Raw genomic sequence first — 17,882 nt, 5'->3', positions numbered from 1 at the left:
GTTCCATAAACTTTACTCAATTTTTTTTTTTTTTGGCTTAATATTTTTATTTGCTTATCATAACTACTTAGTTTTTAGAATCGAACTCAAATATTATTACATTTATTGAATGGCATTTAATTATTAGGTTTTGTTTTCGTTTTAAACTACAATGAGATATTTGGTTTAGTTTCTGTAACTAGTTTTTAGATTGCATTCAATGTCGCTAGGGGGAAATTTTAGCGAAGGATCTTCAATCAGGAAACCATCTAATAACACATATATCCTTACATCCATTTATCAATTCTTATAGCTAAGCTGATTTATCTTCTCGTGTGTGGAGGGGGGAGGGGGGAAGAAAGTACAAATTTACATTTAAAGAATTTCATGTTCTGACTTCTATATATCTATGTGTATATCCGATATCTAGTAAATATAAATATATTCTTTATTCTAGTGCCATATAATATTTATGGTTGGAGCAGAGGATTGTGTCAAAAGCATGTCGTCACCTTGTGGTTGACATGCTAACTAATTGTGAGCCTAGCAAATATTCATATTACATATAGACAGTTATTTAATATACAATTATTGACAGTTAAGGTTTGGTTTTTTTCTTGTGTTTGGCAAAAGACATATTAGTAGTAAATAATTACAGATATCTCTGTATATCTATATATTATATATGGTACATTGATAACCTTCTCGTCTTCCACGTTGAATTACAATTACAATTACATACATACAAACAAATATACATGTGCATAATAAACACGCGAAAATTTACATGCCATCAAATAATAATAATTATTATATATTCTCCTACTTACATTTACATATTCATAAAATTTAATTATAGTTTATGCGAAATTTTTCATAATTTCAATTAATTAGTTTTTGTTTTCTTAATTAGATTCTCATTGGATTTTTACAGTTTCATTGGGTTTCTAATATTTTCGAAAGCCTACATTTTCTTTAGGATGCTCTTTTTTTTGGTGTTTGGAATGGGTTCGGTTCCATTTTCCCGGCTCTGTGTTGGAAGGGGCGGGGAGGTGGGCATCTTAAAGAAAATGGCTTAAATCTCATTCGTTAACATCCTCATCCGAAGAGCTGGCTGCAGGAATTGTTGAGAATTGCCAGGCTTCACGATTGTTATTCTTATTCGGTCTGGTTTTACATATGAAATAATCAATAAATAAGGGAAAATCTTTATTATGTTAGAAAATTTAGAAATTTCTCAAAAACATAAAGAGAGTGGTTATAGTGGTCTGATCCAACAAACTGTCAAACTTAAACTTAAACCCAAGATAATACCCATTATAATACCCTCTACAAGGATAAGAAAATTGGAGTTGATTCTCTTGAAAAAAAATAAAGTAAAACCAAAATGATTCTTATGACTTACCCATGCTTCTTGGCATTACTGGGCAGCGTATGGGAGCTACGATAGTAGCTATCATGAGGCTCCTCCTTGGTCTCTTCCAGTGATTTGCGTTGCAGTGTCATTGTCTCATGCGGGGAGGACGAATTGACGCCAGTGCCACCGCTTAGCTCGGCATCCAGATAATACTTGGCACTCTGGGCAATTTTACAATTCTCGCATTCGCTCAGGTAATCATCATCCAGACTGGTGTCATTGGGCAAGAAATGCTCCTTGGGATTAAGGCAATTCTTCGATGTGGTGCACACTGGCAGTTGCTTCGAAGGCGAACGACCATTGCCAGCAGCAGTAGTTGTAGTTGCTGTTTTCAGTGTACTCAGTGGATAGCTTGGCATCTGGCAATGGGCAATGGCCAAGCCAGATTTCTCATTGCTATTATTCGATGATGGATTTGCTGGCGTTGTATCACGCTTCACTCTCAGAATCTTTGGCAGTGTTGTGCTCTTACTAAGGCTGCTGCTGCTGGTGGTTGCAGCTCCTCCGCCCTGACCATTGTTATTCTCCATGGGTGGTATGCTAATGACTGAGGGAACTTTACTGACCACACTGTTGATGGTGCTATTTAGCGATACCTTGCCACTGATGTGCTTGGGCAGGGTATAGGTCACATGATTGGCCAATGGATAGAACGTGCTCGAGTTGATTTTGCCACTTGTTAGTTTCTCTGAGGCAGCTGCAGGACTTGTTGGTGGCAGTGTTAAGGTTGGTGTCGGTTGCTCCTTACGTTGGCCGCTACCACTCGTTGTTGTTGTTGCCGCCCCTGTTGTCGTGGACGTGGAGGATGATGGTTTGCTTAACGTATAGATTGTGGACACTGAACTGTTGTGGCTAGTGCTTGGTCCAGTGGCTGATTTTAAATTCGTTAGGCTTTTGTAGAGTTTCGGTGGTAAAGTTGGATTGCTTTGATCGAGTTGTTGTTGTTGCTGCTGGTGTTGCTTTTGTTGTTGTTGCTGCTGCTGGTTATAGAAATGTTGCTGCTGTTTCTGTGTCAAACTCAAGTAGGCATCAACCTGAAGGAGAGATCATAAAAGATTCACACTTTGAAATATTCCCTTCCAGGATCGAGGAATGAAATTGTTGTGCAATAAAATTTTGAATTGGATATAGATTAAGGGATGACAGTCTTTCTTCAGTTATGTCCTAGATGAGTTTTAGCCAATTGAGGGAGGGAGAGAGAGAAGATAGCTTTCCTTCTTTTAATTTCATTCCCCGTCTAGTCGTGTGTGTTTGTTTTGGCAATTCTAGGATTACTTACATTTCGAACTCACCTTTCGATTCAAATAGGCAGTGGAGAGACTATCGGCTCCAGTATTACTGCCCCCTGCCCCCGATGACGATGCACTACGTCCACCGCTGCTACTGCGTCCCCGATCTGTGGTAGAACTGGATGATGAACGCTTCTGGACACGTCCCAAGACAATGGGTGGCGCCGACACCTCTTCGGCATGCTGCAGGGGGGCGGTGGAATAATTGCCGACACATTGACACCACCACTCGATACCGAACTGACCGATGCCGCATGGGTGTGATGATCATCGCCCACCTGCTTCGAAATGGTGGCAATTTTCATGGACTCATGCGCACAACTGAGGCGCTTCAATGTGGCCCCACTGACCGGAATGAGTTCCTGCTGCAGTTGCAGATTCGTTGACGATTTGGCTCGCTGACCGTAAGCCAAGGTGGCAGCGTGTCGCACACCGCCAGCCGGCGATAACGAACATGTGGGACTCGAGGTGGAGGAGGCGGAGGAGGTGAACAATTTGAAGGCATTGGCATTTGCATTGGCATGGACATTACTGCCCATATATGACATGGGCACATGTTGAATCGGGCATTGGCACATGGGTTTTTTGCTTGTCGTTGCTGTGCCGTTGTTTACCTTGGCCACATCCGTGCTGGAACTGGCATTGGAGCTGCTTGATTTGGGCTTTAATTGCACTTGCAGAGGATCGGCCAAGGCAAAGTAACGTGGAATCGTCCGATGATAACGTCTTGAACTTGACGGTGTCTTGGAGCCCGTCGCCAATTGTTGCTGTTGCTGCGGCTGCTGTTGTTGTTGTTGTCTGGTCTGAGTAACTGAATCCGTCATGGATGTGGGCGTTGGCGATGTTATTGTCGCTATTTCCAATGGTTGTAATATTTCTATGGCGGGCATTATTTGCTGCTGTTGCTGTTGTTGTTGCTGTTGCTGCTGGTGTTGTTGTTGGAGTAGTTGGTTTTGTGTGTGAGTAGGCGTGGCAATTAGCTCTCCCGAAGACACTGGCAGAGTATGATAACTTGCCGCACTTGAACTGGCATTGATTTCCACATCGGCCACAGTAAGATATTGCTGCTGTTGTTGTTGTTGATGCTGCTGCTGTTGCTGAGGAAATTGATTAAGTAGCTCCTGTGAGCCACGAGGCGTTGATGTTGCTGTTGCAGGTGTCCTTCGGCCAGTGTGTGCCATATGTGCCGATCCTGCCGTGACACTTGCACTGATATTTAAATGGCAATTCTTATAGCTACACTCGGCCGAGGGAAGTTGTGTTGCCTGTGGCTGTGGCTTGGGCAAAGCCTGCAGGCAAAGTGACGATTGAGAAGGCTCGTCGCTACTCTGTAAACTATACGGTGGCTGATGATTCTCTCCCGTGGCAATCGTTGTCACTCCACCACTGTTTATATTGATGTTAATTAGATTTGTGGTGCTTTGGGTATACTGATTTGTCTGTGGCAACACAGAGACAGCAGTTGCTGTGGCCGGTGGAGCCGCAGAACCAGCAGCCACTGCCGCAGCGGCAGCCAATTGAGCGTGATGGTGTTGCAGTTGATGGGATTGTGCCTGCGGCTGGGGATGCTGCGCGACGGGCACCAATTGCTGGGTGTAAGGTGGATGATGTTGCTGCGGTTGGGTATGCAACTGCAATGTGTGTTGGTGTTGCTGCATATGTTGCTGATGGGCCTGGACCTGTTGTAGCTGCACTGTCTGCTGATGCTGTTGAACCTGTTGTTGAGTTGCCATTACGATACCGCGTTGGGAACTGCCCGCAGGTATGCTTACGGTACACTGGGCACTCAGTGCCTCGGCCTGGGATATGGCAACAGCTTCCTCATACGGTGGGGGGGCTTCGCCACGGGGAAAATGCGGTTTCCACAAAGGATAATGGGTGGCTGCTCCGCCATATGAATAATCTATGGCACTCAGATTGCCCTCCATGTAGCCCATGTTGCCGGCAATGTAACTATAAGGGTAATTGAATTGGGCAAGTGAAATATTGAAAGACGAACTAAATCAAAAGACCCACTCACCCAATGCTTCCCACAATGCTGCGCTGATCCTCGGCATTTTGGCGATTCTCCCTAGCCCGCATCTTGCGTTGCCTCAAACGATTGACCAGAAAGAAGAGCAGAGAGAGCGACAATGTGGCTGTTATGCCACTGGCCACCAGTCAAATGCCAAAATCTGTACTCCCATCGCTGAATTGATCATCTAAGCAGATCACCTCACAGCAATTGTTGCCACTGCCCACAGTTTGAAAGGATTTGCATTTGCTAAATGCCTCGCAAAGGACCATTTTGCATGCCTTGGGCAAACCGCTGTCACAGATGCACAAGCGACACGAATCCGGCCCAGGCATATAATGCATACCCGTCTCGTAAAGCTTGCCATTGTAATCCCGGCAATGTCCGCCGGGTATAAGGCTTGAGCTGACTGCATTTCCATCTGCAAACAAGATGCACAATTATTGTTTCCACCAAACAGGACAGTGAACTCGGTTGTTAAACCTCCATTAGATTCCCAAAAGCCTTTAAGTAGAATGGATATAGCTCCCAACCAAGATTTACATGTCTTGGAATTTGATTCAAACAATTCTACGATTAAAAAGACTTAAAGAAAAACCAACTTTTTCAAACAAGTAAGATTATTATTGAAGTTCTACTCTATACATAAGAGATTCCAATGATAATAGATTTGCACAATATTCGGAGTAATTTATTGCTTAAAGGATTCTCAATGACATCTAAAATTCAAATATGTAGCATACTTTTCAGAGCCAGCAAGTCTATTGGATAACAATGCCATTTCTATCTGCCCCAATTTCATATAAATAGAAGGAATTTTTAATCAACTAAAAGTGAAACGCTTTAAGAGTAACACAAGAGGTTTATACAGACCAAAATACAAATATATTTTATATGTACGAGTTTGCCCTGCTGCCTGCTCTCGATTCTTTCTTCTTTATTTTGACACACTTGACCAACTTTCGTCCTGCTGATTTAAGTTTAACAGTTTCATTCTCACACCCACACACACCCACACGCATACACATACAAATATGACTAACAAAGTGCAGCAGGTGCTGGAAAAACAGCCTCCAACCCTTACTCACACACACATACAGGACTCCTCACATACATATCTACATATATATTTATATTTATCACTTTGAATGAAAATTAAATGCAAACGCATAAAATTTTCAACATCATTTAAATGCTAAACAGCATAAAAAAATACGAAGGAAATTCAAATTAAAAACAAATACATACACACATATATGCACACACAAGCCACTCCATTTGTAGGTGTGTGTGTGTGCAACATGCAGAAACGTTGTATGAGTTACCAAGCAAAATTTGCTGTATGTGTGAGAGAGAGTGATACATACACACACCCAAATTCAGTCTTAACGCCCACCTAACAGTACGAACACACCCATCCAAGAGGCGGCAACGGCAGCAGCAGAAAAAATAAAAAACACCCCCTCTCACACAGACAAACAAACCTAAACGCCCACACTCACATACACACACAGATGAAGCAAAAATTTTTGCAGGCCACTTCCTTCGTAAAATATACCGTTATGCCCCCTTTTTTCGCAGAACTTACTCTCTCTCTCTCGCAAACTGTGTGATTGTGTGTGTGTGTGTGCCCCGTGTCCCATAAATTCCGAACTCTTCTGTATATGTCCTGTTCCGTATACATGTATTTATGTGTGTGTGTGTGTGTGTTTGTGAGAGTGTCTCTCTGTGTGAGTGTGTGGCCATGGACCATATTTCCAATTATGCCGAAGGAGCCAAAAGCAATTGAAATTGATTTTGATTCTGAAGAAAAACCTTGTAATGATTTTCCCCATTTCCAACTAAACTTTCATTTTTCTCAATCAATATATTTAAGAAAACTTCTTTGCAATTTTCCTCTCTCAGTTCAGCTTGGAGAATTTAGGTCCTCTGCGAGTGTGTGTGTGTGTATGAGTCTCTATATAACAAATTTTTCACTTGACTTTTTCCACTTTTGCACTTTACCTTTGGCATTTCCAATGAACGCCAGCAACGCCAAAAAATACATTTTGCACTTGTCTATCTTCACTTGTTCCAATTGCACAATTCAGTTCACTATGCTAAATGATTTAAATCACTCTATTCTTAATTATTTTCCAACAGTTTTCCGTCGTTGATATATATATTTTTTTTGTCCACTCTTTTTCACGAAAATTCGAGCAATACCAAACGAGGACGACGACTACTACTCGACAGGAATACACATCGAGAGTGAGAGTCTGTCTAACGAGAAATTCCATGAACAGTGTTGCACAGTCTCCAGAAATAACGAGTTTGTTAGCTTTTCATTTGGAACTTATTAGTTCCAGGACATGGCACCTGGAACTAGACGAATTTTTGAAATAAAGGCGGGTAAAAGGATTAGTTGACAAGTATTAAAGCATCCTATATAGAAACATAATTTCAACGTGTCCTTGTTTGATTAATTTCAACATATTTCTTATGTAATGCCAATTTTATTTCCTTTTTTATCATAGTTTTTCATACTCCGATTTGCTTAAATTGGTATCACAGCTACAGTTTTCATTAAATTATTTATTTGATCTCAGTAAACTTCAATGGACTAGTTAAAAGATTAAATAAATTGAAAACTAAGATACTTAAAAAAGTAACATTATAGGAGTCGTACTTAGAGCTTTGTGAAGTGCATGAAGCGGTTTTTGTTTAATGCAGTCCCAAGTTTTATTTGTAAATTAAAAACAAGGATTTTTGAAAACAAAAATAAAAAATTATCCAAAATAAGAAGAGAAACAATTAAAGCTTTGTAATGTTCACATATGTTCTTCAATTAAAAAAAAAACTGGCAAAATTGTAAGAGAATTATTTTGTTCTTATTTTTATGTTTATATATTTTATTTAACCCTGGAAATTTAATTATTATTTACAATTGTGTCAAGATTCACTTTTGCAGTTGGTAAAAACTAGAGAAAGGAAAAATTCCTGAGGTTAGGGCCTACAACTTAGTGTTTTTCTTCTCGAAAGTTTAACTTCAGTTTTCGCATTTAAGAAACTTTAACTTTGTAGAGAACTACTTAAGAACTGAAAATCTCAATAGTTTTTGCCTGTTCCAAACTGAAAAGGTTGACTGAGTGTACTTTAAAATGCCGTGTTTCGTTGACAAATAAAAAGTCTAATCAATTTGGTTGCCAATTTAATTGAATTTAATGCAAAGTGTGCTCATTAATTTACCAAAATGCTTTCAGACATGCAACTCCAGTTCGAATCAAAACAATGTCAAGTTCAAAGAGACACCTGGTCGAAAGGGATTGCAGTTCTAGGCACTTTTGGCGTAAACAACACGCATGGGCGTGTTGGAAATAATAATAGAACGAACTTTTCAGCGATTAACTTTGTTTTTCGCACAAATTAAATGTGGGGGGTAATTTCTAATTTATTCATGTCATTTGCTGTAGTAGGATTTCCATGTAGATGCCGCCATTCAGTTTTGAGTTATCAGTCATAGTCCTCGGTCGATACGGGTCTTAGGATGACTTCCAAATTGGATAATGCAACAGCAAGTCATCTGACGGCTTTGAAGGGAATTCCAAGGAATAGCAGCTATGTGATACCTGGTCTCTACGATCTCTCCACGGAGGATACCAACTGGGTGTTGACCTCGTCCTTTATTATATTCACAATGCAAACGGGCTTTGGCATGCTAGAGTCCGGGTGTGTGTCCATCAAGAACGAAGTGAATATAATGATGAAGAATGTGATTGACATAGTTTTGGGTGGTTTTACATATTGGTTATTTGGTTATGGCATGAGTTTTGGCCGCGGACCACTATCGAATCCTTTTATAGCCTTGGGAGACTTTCTGCTCGATCCTCCTGTGGGAGATGCCCTGATGGGTCAAATATTTGCCGCCTTTCTATTTCAACTTTCCTTTGCCACAACTGCCACTACAATTGTGAGCGGGGCCATGGCGGAGCGTTGCAATTTCAAGGCCTATTGCATGTTCTCGTTCCTGAACACTGTTGTCTATTGTATACCCGCTGGATGGGTATGGGGTGAGCATGGATTTCTTAATAATCTTGGAGCAGTCGATATAGCTGGAAGTGGCCCAGTCCATTTGATTGGTGGAGCCTCGGCATTTGCTTCGGCTGCCATGCTGGGTCCACGTCTGGGGCGCTATGCCGAGGGATATGATCCATTGCCCTTGGGCAATCCGGTGAATGCCTGCATGGGTCTCTTCGTCCTGTGGTGGGGCTGGTTGGCCTTCAATTCGGGCAGCACTTATGGAGTTAGTGGCGCCAAATGGCAATATGCAGCTCGAGCCGCTGTCATGACCATGATGGGATCTTTCGGTGGGGGGTTTTATCAGTTCCATGTAAGTAGTAATAATTTAATAGTTTTATATTGTCTAAAATGTTTCTTTTCGACAGCTACTCCTTTTGGCGTCATGAAGGACGCATGGACATTATGGATCTAATTAATGGCGTGCTCGGGTCCTTGGTCTCCATTACAGCCGGATGCTTTTTATATCGTGCCTGGGAAGCGTTGGTAATCGGTGCGATTGGTTCACTGTTCTGTGTATTGGCCATGCCGCTGTTCGATCGCATGGGCGTAGACGATCCAGTGGGTGCCAGCTCCGTGCATGGCGTCTGCGGCATTTGGGGTGTCATTGCAGTGGGTCTCTTTGCCGACAATCCCATTCCGCTGGACACGACAAACGGCCGCAGCGGTCTCTTCAAAGGCGGTGGCTGGTATTTGCTGGGCATTCAAACCCTATCAGCCCTCTGTCTAGCCTGCTGGGGCATCTGTTCGACATTCCTTTTGCTGTATGTGGTAAATAAAATCATCCCCATACGCATGGATCCGCATGAAGAATTGCTGGGAGCTGATCTAACCGAGCATCGTATACGTCACACACAAATTGGACTCTCCCGTGCCATCTCCGCCTTGGCGCCCATTAAAGTGGATCTCAATGAGTTGTCGGGTGTACAACCCATTGGCATGAATCCTGGTCACGAGCGCAGTATTGATCAATTACGTGCTGCAGAGGATAAACTGCAGCAATGGCAATCGTATCTGGATCAAGTAATCGGTAGAAAGGATTCCAAATCCAAACATCAAAAGGAACCCATGGAGGGAGATATCAAATTGAATATGCAGTCGCCATCGAAACTTCTGGGCACCGGAAATGTCTTCAGCCGCCGTCTCCGATCCGTTCCCCTTAAAGATCAGACCTTCAGCCAGGGTCTGTATAGGGTGAACAACAGTGAATTGCCTGTAATCGGTAATCCCAAGTCGGATAAGGATGCCAATTTTGCCTGGGTGGATTAAATATAAAATTAACACAAAAAGTTGATCCATTTCCGAGTAATTCTTGCTTACCATATTTTTATATATTTGCTCGTTAAACCTATTTTATTTTCATCAACTGCGTAGATACCCACACCCAGACACAGAAGAGTACAGTCACCCTGAGTAATCTCCAGTAATTTCACTGGTTATATATATAATCCCCTCTCCTATGCCTAACTCACACAATTCCGAAATTTCTAGATAAGATAGCTTTGTAATTGGATCACCAATAATAAAGATAAGTCGCCATTCACAAGTTTTGGCCTCTGTTAGTCACTTGTTTTAAACCTAAACTAGATGTTAAAGATAGATATGAGGTACTAGCACGTTAGCATTTGGTAATATATACATCGATCCCTAAATAGTTGTCAGCCATATCAAGATATTAATCCGTATTAAGTTTATACATATATAGGTACCCCATAAATTTCCATATTGAATCTAAAATAACAATTTCTTTGGGATATTTTTTGGAGTGTTTGCAATTCACAATTTTTATTTATGTTAATTGAAATACAAGCAAATGTTTAATTTGCGGTATGTTTTGTTTTTTGTTTGGATGATCGATCGATGATATATTATATATATATATATATAATAGTTTTATGAATAATATAATATATATTATTTAGCAGTTGTTCTTGTTTGTGAGTCTAATATAAAGCAGTTGTCGTCGTCTCTAATTTAGAATCCAAGTGTGTGTTTATAATGAATTGAAAATATTTCATGTAGGCTAGTTTTTGTATGTGTTTTTGAATGTGGTTGTTGTTGTTGTTGGTTGCGGTTGTGATCGATTGATTTAGTCGACCTCCTCGATGGTGGGGCCAGCACCGCCGGCTCCGGCACCAGGGGCGGCACCTGGACCAGCAGCACCGGGGGGGAGCACCGGGCATACCGCCGGGAGCACCACCAGCGCTCTGGTACAACTTGGTAATGATTGGGTTGCAAACACCCTCGAGCTCCTTCTGACGGTGCTCATACTCTTCCTTATCGGCCAGTTGATTGGCATCCAGCCATTTGATGGTGTCGTTGCACTTGTCCAAAATGGTAGTGCGGTCCGAGTCCGAGATCTTGGTCTTCAGATTCTCCTCATCGAGGGTAGCCTTCATGTTGAAGCAGTAAGACTCCAAACCGTTCTTGGCAGCAATGGTTTCCTTCTGTTTCTCATCCTCGTTGCGGTATTTCTCGGCCTCGTTGACCATACGTTCGATATCTTCCTTGGACAAACGACCCTTGTCATTGGTGATGGTGATCTTGTTCTCCTTGTTGGTAGAACGCTCCAAGGCGGTGACATTCAAGATACCGTTGGCATCGATATCGAAGGTAACCTCGATCTGGGGCACACCACGTGGTGCTGGGGGAATGCCTGACAACTCGAATTTTCCCAAGAGATTATTGTCCTTGGTCATGGCACGCTCGCCCTCATAAACCTGGATGAGCACACCGGGCTGATTGTCCGAATAGGTGGTGAAGGTCTGGGTCTGCTTGGTGGGAATGGTGGTGTTACGCTTGATCAGCACACTCATCACTCCGCCGGCGGTCTCAATACCCAAGGACAAGGGGGTAACATCGAGCAACAGCAGATCCTGCACTTCCTGGGACTTGTCACCGTGCAAGATGGCAGCCTGGACGGCAGCACCGTAGGCCACAGCCTCATCGGGATTGATGGACTTGTTCAGCTCCTTGCCGTTGAACAGATCCTGGAGCAGACGCTGCACCTTGGGGATACGGGTGGAGCCACCGACCAACACAATATCGTGAATGGCCGACTTGTCCAACTTGGCATCACGCAGAGCCTTCTCCACGGGGTCCATGGTGCTGCGGAACAGATCAGCGTTCAACTCCTCGAAACGGGCACGGGTGATCGAGGTGTAGAAATCGGTACCCTCGAACAGAGAATCGATCTCAATGCTAGCCTGAGTGGAGCTGGACAAAGTACGCTTTGCGCGCTCGCAAGCGGTGCGCAGACGACGAAGGGCACGCTTGTTGGTGGTCAGATCCTTCTTGTGCTTACGCTTGAACTCCTGCACGAAGTGAGTGACTAGACGGTTGTCGAAATCCTCACCACCCAAATGGGTATCACCAGCCGTCGATTTGACCTCGAAGATGCCGTCATCGATCGACAGAATGGACACATCGAAAGTACCACCGCCCAGATCGAAAATCAAGACATTGCGCTCACCAACAGCCTTCTTGTCCAAGCCGTAGGCAATAGCAGCAGCTGTGGGCTCATTGATAATACGCAATACATTCAATCCGGCAATGGTGCCAGCATCCTTGGTCGCCTGACGCTGCGAATCGTTGAAGTAAGCGGGGACAGTGATGACAGCATTGGCCACGGTCTTGCCCAAATAGGCCTCGGCGGTCTCCTTCATTTTGGTCAACACCATGGAGGAGATCTCCTCAGGGAAGAAGGTCTTCTTCTCATCCTTGTAGACAACTTCAATCTTGGGCTTGCCATCAACACTGACGACCTCGAAAGGCCAGTGCTTCATGTCCGACTGCACAGCGGAATCCTCAAATTTACGACCAATCAAACGCTTAGCATCGAAGATAGTTTGAGTTGGGTTCATGGCCACCTGATTTTTGGCGGCATCACCAATCAAACGCTCCGTATCCGTGAAGGCAACATACGATGGTGTGGTACGATTACCCTGATCGTTGGCAATAATTTCAACCTTGCCATGCTGGAAGACACCCACGCAAGAGTAGGTGGTTCCCAAATCAATACCAACAGCAGGTGCTTTAGACATCTAAAAATAAAATTGGATAGAAAAGACAGCGTGGGTTGAATTATTTAAAAATTCTATAATTTTTAGACTTTATAAAATTTTCGAATATAAATCACTATTTCTACTTGAGAGTTACTTTTATACTGAATTTCTGCGTAGCTCTAAATGTTATAGTAATTTTCTATGGCTACTTGGATCTATGATTTTCGACGGTAGTTATAATTGTCTAGAGGTTAAGTGTATGTATAGAAAATAGGACAAAAGTTAGAATTCAAAAAGGACGATGAAAGGAAGCGCAATAGAGTTGCACAGACGAATTGCCAAGGACATATAGTAACGGCCCATGGAAAGTAGAACAAATATACTAAGTGAAAATGATTTATTTGAAAATTGTATTTTCCACCCCGAAAAGAAAAAAAACAAATTGCAATAATGACTAATCGCATTTGTTCATGTTTCTTTTCACCATTTACAGCTGTTTGGCGGTCATCGTCATTTCAAACTTATTGCGTTGTGTGCTTGGAGAACTCGTTTGCCACCACCGAAATTGGTGAAACATGAACAAAAAAGAAAATATGACTAACAACAACAACAACAAGATCACTATATACACATGGCGGTCGCTGTCAAAAAGCAGCTGCAAAAAAAAAACCGCATGGAACAAAAGCGAAAATTCTGGAAGCAAAAACCACGCTGACATTGCTTATATGACACTTTAAGTGCGTGAAAAAGAGAACAACGCTATACACACTTATATGGTATGAGAGAGACACGCCAAAAGAGCGAGGGAAAATTAAGAAATGCCGCATGCCGGTTGGCAACGCAAAATAAAGTGGATATTTTCTATTAATTAATAATAAAGCCATATAAAAGCATAAATATGATGTTGTGGCCTAAAGTATATGTATACTTTTTATAAATAGAAATCAATAACTATAATAAGTAAAGGCTTCAGACATTAATAATGACTCATGTATAAGTGTGTGTGCATTTCGCATATTATTTCCAATGGAATATTCCAGACACATTTTCTTCATTAAAAAAAAAAAAATGGTTAGCAATTAACAACGAAAAAGATTCGTTATCTAAATAAAATTATTGTACATTGGAATTATTCATTAGTACGTCTGGATGACGCAAGTTTTATTCTTCACTTAATTTTTTTTTTTGTGTGTGTAAGCATGTGCATTTAGGTGTGTATACCCCCCAGTCGAAAGTTCAAGAAGGTTCACAGTTAAACCGCCACCATGTTTTGCAGTTAGAGGGAGGAAAGGAAAAAACTGCAGTTACAGCTAAGTTATTGATTAAACCTTGTAATTATGGTAATTGTCCCACTCTAATTAAGTAACTTTGTAATAGAAGTTTTCTTCCTCTGTTCTAGGTCATAACATGTGTCTGGAACACGTGTTTCGTTTGTGGTTAATTTTCGTTGCAAGTTCTCGCTAATTCTATTGCTTACATATTTAAATGTTGTTTTACTCACCTTTGTGTTTTGCTTTTGTTAATTAAATGTACTAAAATTTATATAAATCGTTACACTTCACTTGTGTGTCCTACTTTATCTATATTTTTTTCAATTCTGCCGACGTCGAGCACAGACGTTCGATCAAACTGGCGTTTTGTATAGGAATGAAAAAAAAAGCCGAGCGACGCTCCTATTTATAGCGTTTTTATCGCAAGACACGAAACCATCTCGATTCCCGCCGAGTCTTGCTAGAGTCGGGAAATCGAGAAAATATATCGATAGTTGATTCGATTTAAATTATTTTTCTCCTTAAATTCGTATTATTAATGAAATTTGGATTATTTGAAGTCGTTTGCTTCTATAAGTAAATGGAGACATCCACTTTGAATCATATTTAGTTGCCATTATTAACTATTATTTTGTAATGGATGATGAGATGTCGCCACTAGTTCTCTAGAAGGTTCTGTAAAATGACTCACTGATTTAAAACTGTTAAAATAATACTCTTTAATTTGAATTTATACTAAAAAATTGGATTTATAATGTAATAGACTTAATCTCCTTGTTTTCTAAAAACTTTCATAAGGGTGTGGATAATGTTTTCCCGCGCAGCTCTAGAAAGTGCTAAATAGTGGCGAACAGTTAAAAAATAGGGGGATGTAAGGCGGGAAACGTAATGTTTAAATTTCAGTTATGATTCAGCCGATTTGATAAGATTTTTCATATAAAATTCACCTCCCGTACGAACAGCTGACCTTATTGTACTATCTCACACTCTAAATACAACAATTTGCGCGTGCTTTTTGACTCACACACATATTGATTGATAAACAAACATTGCATATATTATTTATTATCTTGTTTAATATGGAATACTTGCTATAATAATAATAGTAATAATAATTAATTATGTGGCTCAAATATAGTACAAGTATTTTTAATCATTCTGTTGTGTTGCTGTTTAAATATAATACATTCAACTTCGAAATACAAAATGGCCAATAACTAGGCAACTTAAAAAAACAATGACAATACATAAAATATACAACATAACAAACTCTATATCTAGGCATCATACTTCATTAACTTTTTGCACACACACAAACCTACGGGCATACATACATATATAAATTAGTTGAAAGGAAAGGAAAAGATTATAACTTTCTTTTAATTTTCACACAAAGCACATTTAATGACAATTTTATTGATGCTGACAATTGCATTAAACAGGCTAGGCGTGAAAATTAAGTAACATTTGATATTAATTAAAAAACTTAATTTTATATGCATGTATGTATGCACATGTAGCTATTTAACTTAAGTAAGTAACATAAAGTCCCATGTTTGTTCAAGCCGAAAGAAACTGTAACTGCATATAACGAGTTTTTGTAATTTCCAAAAAACCAAAAAAATAACACGGATGTTATTGTGTTTTTTGGATATATATCTGTTTCGTTTTTTAGTTTTTTTTAGAGGTAAGGGATGGGGGAATGACTTTGGATGACTTTCATGCTGTTTTTTCCTCAATGCGGACAGATGATAATATATCGACAGTGGATCAGCTGTAGGAAAAGAAGAGAAAATGATATTAGGGCATAAATTTTAAAATTTAAAATAATATGATAGTCTGCTAACATTACATACATATACAAAATAGAATAGAAAATTTCTTAAAAGGCAAATGAAGATGTATGTCCCTTCAACAATGAAATTACTTTTTGATATATGACAATATAAAGATCTAAGAATTATACAATACAAAATGACCTTGAAGACAAATATTGTAATGGTTCATCTTTAAAGATCTCAGACCTTCAAATTTCTTTAAATTTAGCGATCTTTACCTTAAATGATAGTTGGAGATCAACTTGACAATTCTTAAATCAAACAATAGGTTTGCAATGAAATATCGTGTTGATTCTTTTTAGATTGGCTCTTCTTTTAACAGAAACGTAAATATCAGGAAAATTTACTGGCCAACTTATAACCACTGGTCAAACCCTTGTCTTTTCAAATTATAATGGATCTTGACAAATTATCTAAACTATTTATTTTCTAGACAGAAGGACAGAAAATGCTAAATAAACTAGCAGTCCATATTTATTTTATATAAATCGAAAGCATGTTAAGACTTTAAGACCGATTAGTGTATTTATAAGCACCTTGCATTGAAATTATTAAATATCCATTATGTGTGTATGAGGAGTTTTGGCACTATATCGACTAAATGAATAAATTAACTTGTAAACTCTATACTCCTTAGACACACCTAATAGGTAAGGTCTAATTCAAGATTATACAAAGAGCAACAATGAAATACTTCAACCGAAGGTCATTATTGAGCGAACGAAACTTCATAATATAAGCACGAATATAATACTTACAGATGAATTTTATGTCGTCTTAATCCTTGTCGCCCATCTTCGCCTTGGATGTCATATAAATGCCTACAATCAGACCGAAGAGACCAATGGCCGAACCGAAAATCTCCACAATCAGAATCTTGACAAAGAGCGCGGCGTTGGCAGCATCTGAGAGAGCAGCTCCGGAACCAACAATACCGACAGCAATACCGCAGAAAAGATTGACCAGACCGACGGCCAGGCCAGCACCGAAAATCAAATAGCCAGAGAACCAATTCGTATTCTGGATGGCTGTTGATCCCAAGGCCACCTCCATTTGGAACTGTTCCAGTTGTCCGGACAACACAATGGCAGTGATCAAACCGTAAATGGCCACAGCTTCGCAGAAAATGACCGAGATCAAATTCTTGGTCTTGATGCGGGGAGCCTTAACACCGCCGCCCACAATGCTGGTGCCAGTTGTATGGATGCCCAGGGCGGCGCCCACCACTGACAGTGATACGGAGAGTCCGATTCCCAGACATGCCCACATGTAGGGACTTGAGGAGGCCAAGAACCAACCGACACTCACTCGCTCGCCCTTGCCAGTCATCACAAAGTACAGGATGAGGATGACGGAGACGGCGACGAAGAGCGACAGAAATGTCTGCGTCACAACTGTGCGTATTTGGGCCGCCATATTGCTGCTGTTCCTTCTTCTGTGCAAACAATTAAAATAGTTTTTGTCCGAGTTAATACCAATTTTCTACCATATTTAAGCCAGATTCTTACCAAATTGCAGGCGTAATTACGATTTTCTCCCGACAGGTGACTGCTGCGTAAGAAAAAAATGACCACAATCACATGATTTTCTCTATCACAAGCTATCGACCAGAGTGGCCAGACGTCGAGGCCGATAACTTATGTGTGGTCATACCAAAATAATGGCGGTAATCGATATGCAACGTGCTCTGTGGCGCCATCTGTTGCTCACATTCGAGTCAAACTGACGTTGCAGTTTTTAAAAGTAAAGTGTAAATGAAATTAAAAATTTCTTATCAAGTTTATATTGATGAAAGGTGTTTGTATGTTTTTTTAAATGATTTTTTTATTATTAAATAGTAAAAAGACTGTCTGTTAGATTAATTTTTGTTTTTTGGATTTTCCCGTCCAGTAAACTTACAAAGAAATCATTATTCACTCTCCCAAATCATTTATTTTACATTCTTTATGCTCAGATATCCTTTTCTAAGGATATTATTTAAAATATCAGTAAAAAAAGGACTAAACTTGATTTT

At 40.4% G+C, this 17,882-nt stretch overlaps 4 protein-coding genes across 5 annotated transcripts; 1 reads left to right on the top strand and 3 right to left on the bottom strand.

The window, feature by feature from the left end:
• Positions 1–27: 27 nt before the first annotated feature.
• Positions 28–6,918, bottom strand: LOC137584509 (putative mediator of RNA polymerase II transcription subunit 26). Its single transcript, XM_068299931.1, is given in 6 exon segments — positions 28–1,146; positions 1,385–2,430; positions 2,689–2,873; positions 2,876–4,638; positions 4,706–5,120; positions 6,704–6,918. Coding segments are annotated over 6 exon segments (3,537 nt in total). The 5' UTR covers positions 6,747–6,918; the 3' UTR covers positions 28–1,061.
• Positions 6,919–8,120: 1,202 nt separating this feature from the next.
• Positions 8,121–10,432, top strand: Amt (Ammonium transporter). The gene is made up of 2 exons (XM_068301714.1): positions 8,121–9,061; positions 9,124–10,432. Exons 1-2 carry the CDS (start codon positions 8,226–8,228, stop codon positions 10,022–10,024), a joined length of 1,737 nt encoding a protein of 578 aa, XP_068157815.1. The 5' UTR covers positions 8,121–8,225; the 3' UTR covers positions 10,025–10,432.
• Positions 10,433–10,782: 350 nt separating this feature from the next.
• On the bottom strand, positions 10,783–14,418 carry LOC137585775 (heat shock 70 kDa protein cognate 4-like). Its single transcript, XM_068301713.1, is given in 3 exon segments — positions 10,783–10,923; positions 10,925–12,798; positions 14,261–14,418. Coding segments are annotated over 2 exon segments (1,953 nt in total). The 5' UTR covers positions 14,261–14,418; the 3' UTR covers positions 10,783–10,844.
• Positions 14,419–15,061: 643 nt separating this feature from the next.
• Positions 15,062–17,490, bottom strand: VhaPPA1-1 (Vacuolar H[+] ATPase PPA1 subunit 1). Of its 2 annotated transcripts, none has more exons than XM_068299663.1 (3): positions 17,377–17,490; positions 16,627–17,303; positions 15,062–15,804 (listed from the first exon to the last, which is right to left on the bottom strand). In XM_068299663.1, exon 2 carries the CDS (start codon positions 17,282–17,284, stop codon positions 16,646–16,648), a length of 639 nt encoding a protein of 212 aa, XP_068155764.1. In that variant the 5' UTR covers positions 17,285–17,303; positions 17,377–17,490; the 3' UTR covers positions 15,062–15,804; positions 16,627–16,645. The 2 variants fall into 2 exon arrangements, with proteins under 2 accessions (XP_068155764.1, XP_068155765.1); XM_068299664.1 differs by having other exon boundaries at positions 16,627–17,300; positions 17,377–17,395.
• Between the last annotated feature and the right edge of the window lie 392 nt (positions 17,491–17,882).

This window comes from Drosophila tropicalis, unplaced genomic scaffold (assembly GCF_018151085.1).
Source record: "Drosophila tropicalis isolate 14030-0801.00 unplaced genomic scaffold, ASM1815108v1 contig_878, whole genome shotgun sequence".
In the NCBI taxonomy this organism is placed as follows: Eukaryota; Metazoa; Arthropoda; class Insecta; order Diptera; family Drosophilidae; genus Drosophila; species Drosophila tropicalis.
Note: the sequence above shows the minus strand (reverse complement) of the source record. Positions and strands in the feature narration are given on the sequence as shown.